The sequence below is a fragment of the Mytilus galloprovincialis genome, chromosome 8 (assembly GCF_965363235.1).
Source record: "Mytilus galloprovincialis chromosome 8, xbMytGall1.hap1.1, whole genome shotgun sequence".
Classification (NCBI taxonomy): Eukaryota; Metazoa; Mollusca; class Bivalvia; order Mytilida; family Mytilidae; genus Mytilus; species Mytilus galloprovincialis.
In genome coordinates this window covers 41,364,033-41,371,689 of record NC_134845.1, presented here as the reverse complement: position 1 = coordinate 41,371,689, position 7,657 = coordinate 41,364,033, and the positions used below count along the sequence as shown (strand labels likewise).

The window sequence follows — 7,657 nt, the reverse complement described above, 5'->3', positions numbered from 1 at the left end:
CAACTTTCCCAAATAAAATGTTTAACTTACATTGACAGTTGGCAGTGTTACATGAAAAAAAAATATATATATTTATTTTTTTATGTTTTTGTTTTATATCTATATTCTGTTATTTAATTTCAATTTCACTTATTCTATATGTCTGCTATATATGTATCTTACTCGTCAAGATGAAACAAAAACATAAAAACACTGCAACATCTTTTCGTCACGGTTTCCAAGACATTACTATGACTAAATAACTCTCATATCTATAAATCCTTGAACTGGATTGGTCAGTTAGAATTTTTCTCTTGGTTTACACTTCGTTAAACCATGCCTTTCGAAACTACTTTCGTAATCTATTCATGCGCGATACACGTGCTTAAAGGGATCCCGGGATTTTCAGCAAATCGAGAAATTTAAAAAAAAAAATTGCATCACAGTTGTTTCTATTTTAATGCATACATAATAAAAAAGAAATAAAATAAATGCACTAAAACTTCGAAAATGTATAATATTAAAATTTAAAAATAAAATTCCGCGAAATTTCATGAATTATTTGGCGAATTTACGTCATGGCAAAACATAGGTTGGTCCCCTCTGTAAAATATTCGGACTTTTATTCAGTTTGTGAGTTATTCGCCCCGGTTTACACATCATAACCTCTAGAAAAATGTGTGTAATCCTATAATGAATCACGCCATTCTGTTAATAGTATTGATAGGTAGTTATTATATTAGTCCAGTGGCAAATAGTTCATGCATATTCAGGACGATAAAATACTCTAAAGGTAATAACTGCAAAGAAGGTTGACTTGGCTGAAGAGTAAGATTTCTCGACTACAACTGGAAAAAGAGCCTGTATAAAAGAGGCAGATTTCCTCCTTACAACAATACACCAACCAGACTTTGAGCCGGTTCAAAGTTGCCCATTTACGTATTTTCCATATCAACCACACATTCGGTACTCCTTGACATATCCCTACGGCAAAGTTCCGAACCGGACCTAGCTCATTTTAAAGGTATTGACCCAAGCTATTCCCCACTTAAATATTTTTCTGGGATCCGGGCCCGTCTGGCCACCACAGAGGTCCAAAGTCGTCTTAGGGTGGTCACCGTCATTTAAGCAGTCTCTGGTAGGTGTTCACTATTAATTTCTTTTCTTTTTTGGTTTTCCATAAGTATTTCTATGTATATTTCTATATGTTTCTGGAGTAATTGGATTTTGTTTCATATTTTATATATTAAATTACATCTTTGGTGAATCCTCTGTAATGTTTTATTGATAAAAATCTATATAACATAAAGACAAATATACAACTTGTATCAGGGTTTATATTCGAGGACAACGAAAATTTATGACAGCTTGAAGGGGTCATAGAATGGTATCTTTTCCCTCAGGCTTTATAGTGATTTTCAACTAAATTTAAATATTGAACCGACGGCTAGCAGTCGGTTGGATATTGAATATCAATTATCAAAAGTCAAATAAAGGACAGACCGCTTACATACATATTTAAAACGGAATGAAATGCTTTAGAAATTAGCAGAAACCTTGAAATTGTCGATTTCCGCTGTTAGATCGCATTTAACTAAGATTTAGCGATTTTTGGAACGTTTGAGCCTCACGCAGTTTTTGGTTTTTAGACATATCGTCAAAATTGGCTGCTGGAAATAAGTGGCTGCTATCTTGATTGGCCGATAAAAGTGGCTGCCAGCTTGAGTCTGGTAAACAGACTTCCAAAAGTGCTGTTGGGAAGGGAAAATGGTTCGTGTATGGACTGAGAGGGCCAAGTCGTCACTTCTGTCTTTATAATTTGTTTTTTGCATAATTCTATAACCCAATCAACCCTTGGGGTCACGTCTGCGTGTAGTTTATATTGGTATATATATTTAAAAAAAAAAAAAAAAGCTTCGATGCATTCCTAATTTGAGTTAGAGCTGTCACGTCTTGTGAGACTATTTTTGATAATTTTCTGCGGTGCATCTCTTCACTGAGCATCGTCGTATGAAGTCTTCCAGGAATAGAAATTAAAATCAGAGTTCGTATCAGAATCGAAATGATGAACTCGATCGTATGTCATATTGTGATATCACCGACTTTTCATATTTAAGATCATTAAATCTTTAATAAATAGGAAAAGTGTAACAGACGAACGGACGTCGGACGGCAATTGACAACAACAAATTATAGTACCAGCTGTACTAGAAATGAACAGAGAGGAGCAGATATAAATGACGGAAAATTTAAATTTTAAAATAACTACGTGGTGATGTACCTTATCAATTTTTAAGTGTATTTATTTGTCCTATTTATTAACCCCGGCTTCTAACTTTAACATATTGAACGATGACATCTCGTGCTTCTATTTTTCTATCAAGGACAGTTCCACCTGCAGGAAGGGCTCTTTTGGAACCAGAATTTTCTATAAGAGAATGGACGGGAGATGGATTCATTACGAGGGAGGCGTTACTGCAGGGTGTGGTCGGTGCAAACGCTTTAATTGTTCATCCACCAGATCGTGTAGATAAGTTAGTCCTAGATGCCGCTGGTAAGAAAATAAATCAACTCTTAAATTTTAATGCATGAACGGTAGTTGACACAAAGGCGGATTCAGAGGGGGCACAGCGGAGCCGGTCCCCCCTTTTTATTTTTTGTTGATTTAATATAAAGGGAATCACTGAAGCATGACCGGAGGGCCCCACGTATGCAGTCAGTGGACCCCTCACTTCTGAAAATTTCTTGATCCGCTACTGTAACGGGGTAGGGAATATTAAAATATTAGTATACCAAAGGGTACCATCAGTCTTATCAGATCTAACAATGGATTAGAACACTTTTACAAAATGTGTCCCATATTTCGGACAGGCTGTGCACAACTTTCAAACAGTTTTATGTAAAATTTATTTATAAAAAAGAAGATGCTGTATGCTTACTATAGATATAGGAAGATGTATAATATGGTGCCAATGGGACAACTTTCCACCCAAGTGTCACAATTTATAAAAGTAAACCATTATAGGTCTAAGTACGGATATGCTTACCAATGAGAAAACTCTTTGCAAGTGACCAAATGACACAGACATAAACAACTATATGTCACCGTACATCCTTGATCATCCTTCGACAATGAAGAGTCCCCATACCGCACAGCAAGTTATACAATGCTACGAAATGACAAATGTAAAACAATTATACAAACGAGAAAGCTTACCGTCTTATTTATGATCATTTATGAACAAAGAGTTGAACGAAAAACAAATACTAAGTATATGTAAAGCTAGTTGTGTATAGAAACAAACTTCACCAAACTATTGTCTCCTGATTTGAGACAGGCACATACATACAGAATAATGCGGGATTAAACATGTTGGCGGGAGGTTTCTGACTGTGTATGTCTCGCCATATTACAAGTCTTGGTTTAAAAAAAACACTGGGTCGATGCCACTGCATGGTAAGTACCGATTAAGACAATATTCAAAGATCTTACTTCAATGAGATATCGATAATTTATAAAGTGAGTTTATTTAAAGGAGCAATAAGTATACTTGAATCTTATCTAAGTTTACAGGCATAATATGGGTCACTGAATAAAAAAAGATGAGAAATTATGTTTAATAGTTTGTGGAACATCATTGTTTTACTTGCTTTTGGAATATACCGTTGTATTGTAATTTTTTCTATTTGATATGATTCTGCTATGTTTTGACATTACTGGTTTCCATGTGCTACAATTTAAAATCGTTTAGTAAGCTCTGATAATTTTGTATCTTTTAGGAAGTCAGCTTAAGGTTATATCCACCATGTCAGTAGGCTTGGAGCATATTGATATAGCAGAATGTCGTCGCCGTGGAATATCTGTCGGTTATACCCCGGGGGTACTGACAGAGACAACAGCAGAGTTAACACTTGCTTTGTTACTAGCTACTTCAAGAAGGATTAAAGAAGGTACACATATAATGACTTAATGTAATGAATTATTTGTTTCCAGATATTAGCCCCTTTGATATAAATATTATAAACTAAACTTTTTAGACGGGGGGAGGGCAGATCTCTGCATTGGATAGACACTTGTTTATTGTTGAAATATTTATGTAAACCTTTTTTGTGTCGTTGGAATGGTGTGACACTGACCCCCTTTTATTTATATAAAAAAATACAACAGTTAGAATCGTTTGACTGATAGATAAAGTACAAGGCAATGTCATATAGTTAAGATATAGTCACATTTTCATTCAGCTTTCTATATCAATCCGTCTTTCCTGTTTCGTTTTATTTTTTAAAAAAATGGTGTATTTGTGTTTGAACCCATTTTCTACTTACTTGGCTATTTCGTTGCGGCCAATTTTTGTTGGTAGGAGTAGTCGACCTTCGGCTGGAAAACTGATAATGCATGTCAGTTTAGTTCAGAGTCGGACACATATCGCTACGAGCAGGGTTCAAACGTAAAGTTGACAGGCTGGTGATGCATCGGAGACCCCTCAATCGTTTTGATCAAATTATTTAAATTTTGAGTGCATTATGTCTGTCAATTTTGTTCAGTTGAAAGTGACAATTTACCAATTAATCTACTCCCTATTTAAATCCGTATGGTCAATGTTTAAATATAGAAATATAGAATAGTTCAACCGTCAATAAGACATATATCTTACAACAGTACAACGCAAGAAACAATTATGTCTTATAAAGAATTCTAAGTAGTCGTCTCAAACCCTTGTCTAATACATTATTAGTAGACGATTCCTAGTCAAAATACGTTATTATAGTATACGAATCCTAGTCAAAACACGTTATTATAGTATACGAATCCTAGTCAAAATTGAATGTATGTTGAATGTAGCCAATACAGAAAATATGCTTCAGATCTACCCACGCTGACTACACTAAATCAATTCAGTTATATACTAGTAACTGGACATTCCCTTTAAGTATTCAAATAGTATACTTGTAGCAAAAAAAAGAGATATATTCATGTATGACTGGATGTGAAACATTGCAAGTCGATGTATCATCTACAGCTTTTAAACATTTAATATTTTGTTTTCATTTAGGATTTAAAGCTGTAGAAAAGGGAATGGTGGGATGGCAAAATGGTCACTGGCTTTGTGGAAAACAGATAAATGGTTGTACAGTTGGGATAGTCGGTTTAGGCAGGATTGGTTTAGCTGTTGCCAAGAGACTACAGCCATTTGGTGTTGCGAAGTTTCTTTACAGTGGCCATTCTGAAAAGCCTGGAGGAACGGAGATCGGTGCTACATTCGTTTCGTTTGATGAGCTGCTTCGAAACTCCGACTTCGTAGTAGCATGTTGTTCAATGAACGAAGAAAACAAGGGTCTTTTCAACAAAGATGCTTTTTCAAAAATGAAATCAGATGCAATATTTATAAATTCCTCGCGTGGGGTACTTGTCAATCAAGAAGATCTCCATGATGCTTTGAAATCTGGTCAGATAATGGCTGCTGGTCTCGATGTGACTTCGCCAGAACCACTTCCTGTTGATCATCAATTGAAAACTTTAGATAACTGTGTTATTTTTCCACATTTGGGTAGTGCAACAACTGATACCAGAAATGTAATGGCAGTCACTGCTGCTAAAAATGCTATTGCTGGATTCAAGGGACAAACTTTGCCATCACCGGTACCACTGTAGTTAAGTACGACAGGGAAACATCATTTTCATTACAAATTGCAATAGACATATGTTGCCTTTAACATCGTGGTTATTCTGTAAACTATGGAATTATCGTTTAAGAAAAAAATCAAGGGAACAAGTGCAACTATTAATCTTCAATTGTCTTGGTATTGAAAATTTCAATTAGTGTTAAAGGTAGAACCAAAACGCAGTCAGTCTTAGTTCGAGGTTCCTCAGTCTTAAAACAAATAATGATGTAAGCGTTTTAATTTTAGGATATAATGCTAGTAAGCCTGTCTTAAAATGAGGTGAACCCGAACTTGCTACAATTTTTAATGTCTTGTCCTACGAGATTTTTTTTATTTCAGGTGGTGTTTTAGGCTAAGATTGTAATATTAGAGATTGGAGTAAAGTAACAATTAAAAAACGAAGGTGTTTTCATTATATTTATATGCAATAGACTTGAAGATATATAAGTGCTATAGTCAGAATTAAAAAAAAAAAATCTTAATTGTTTATTTCTAAGCACTATCCAGATTTATAAAAGGCATGGTCATAAAGGAGAACGTATAACAGGCATAGAATTGAATGAGAAAAAGGGGTTATTAAAGTCACCACTTCGGTTTCGCCCATTTTTGTCTCTTGTCGAATAAGTAAAAAAGCGAGACTTGGGCGTTATGTATCCTGTGTTGGCATTAATAGTGTCAACAATATATTAGTTCGTGAATTGTTTGTTCAGTTTCACTTGTGGTAAATCAATGCTGGTTCGTATTCAGCTGTATTAGCATGGGCTCATCTCATTTCATTTCCATGGTCTTTTTTGCTAATTTTAAAGTCATTAGTTTGTGGTTTAGTCAGACTAAGGGAAAACAATAGTGGTGGCTCATGATATTTTGTATGCAGATGTATAATCATTATCACATCTCATTTCAATGAAAATTTTTTGACCCATGTGTTTTGACCTTGACTGTTTTGCATAGTTTACATGTTCAAGTTTGTGGTGGATCTAAGACCAGTTTAAGATGAGCCACTAATATTGATTTAATGATATTTGGTATACAGATGTATTGGATTTGCAAATCCCAAGACGTTGATATAAGAAATGGTATCTCAAATCGCATGGTGGACTTCTTTCAAAGTCTATGAAAATCGAAAATTTCTAGTAAAATGTCCATGCTATAAAAATATCCTTCTATGTTAAAGGTCCAACCCCTCATCATGATTCATTGACGTTGATATATATAGTTTACAAATACTTGTAAAAGTTTGTGTCTATGTTTGTTTGTATGGAACGACTTCTGATTGTCAACAGTATTTGGTATGCAATTGAGTTTTAAACATTGAAATTTCTTGCCATTTATGTCATATCATGTTCTGCTTCTTCAGTCATGGTTCATTGACTTTGAATAATTACCATAGTGTTACATTATACTATCTAAATGACAAAACGCGCGACAAATCTCTGTATCAACAATTTATATATTTTTCAGTATTTTTATTTTTACACTTTATACGGGATAATAAAGATACATGTTCTGCTAGCGATAAATATAATTACGAAACTTTTTTTTCATAATGGTAGCAAGTACGTATTATGGCAAAATAAAATTCTAAAAAACTTCAAATTAAATTGTGTTTCAAAGTCAAAGGAATGGTCTAGCGTGATATTCATGAAAATAATGTATGATGCCTGTTTGTGTGATCACGACTCATGTTTTCTTGTGCATTGCTCATGTACATTCGAGGCCAAAATCATGAAGGAAGAGACTTTACATTGATTCAAGATTCAAGCGAGATAACTCGAAAAGTTTTAAACTACGGTGTGGGCCTCGCTCATTGAAGACCGTATTTTTACCTATAAATGCTATGGCTGGATGGTTGTTCAAGGAGGCTCGCGGGTATAAAATTTTCAGAAAAAATTAAACATTTATTTTTCATTACAAATTCTATGTATTACCTTTCGTAGTTGTAACTTTATCATATGGTACAAAAATCATTTCAAAAAAATCAATTTGTGTTGGCCCCAGGAGACTTTTAAAATGT

General features: G+C 34.4%; 1 protein-coding gene across 1 annotated transcript; it reads left to right on the top strand.

Moving 5' to 3' along the window:
- Positions 1-2,287: 2,287 nt before the first annotated feature.
- LOC143041942 (glyoxylate reductase/hydroxypyruvate reductase-like) lies at positions 2,288-6,119 on the top strand. Its single transcript, XM_076214116.1, has 3 exons — positions 2,288-2,533; positions 3,760-3,930; positions 5,034-6,119. The coding sequence occupies exons 1-3, from the start codon at positions 2,332-2,334 to the stop codon at positions 5,630-5,632; spliced, it is 972 nt and encodes a 323-aa protein (XP_076070231.1). The 5' UTR covers positions 2,288-2,331; the 3' UTR covers positions 5,633-6,119.
- The last annotated feature ends 1,538 nt before the right edge of the window (positions 6,120-7,657 follow it).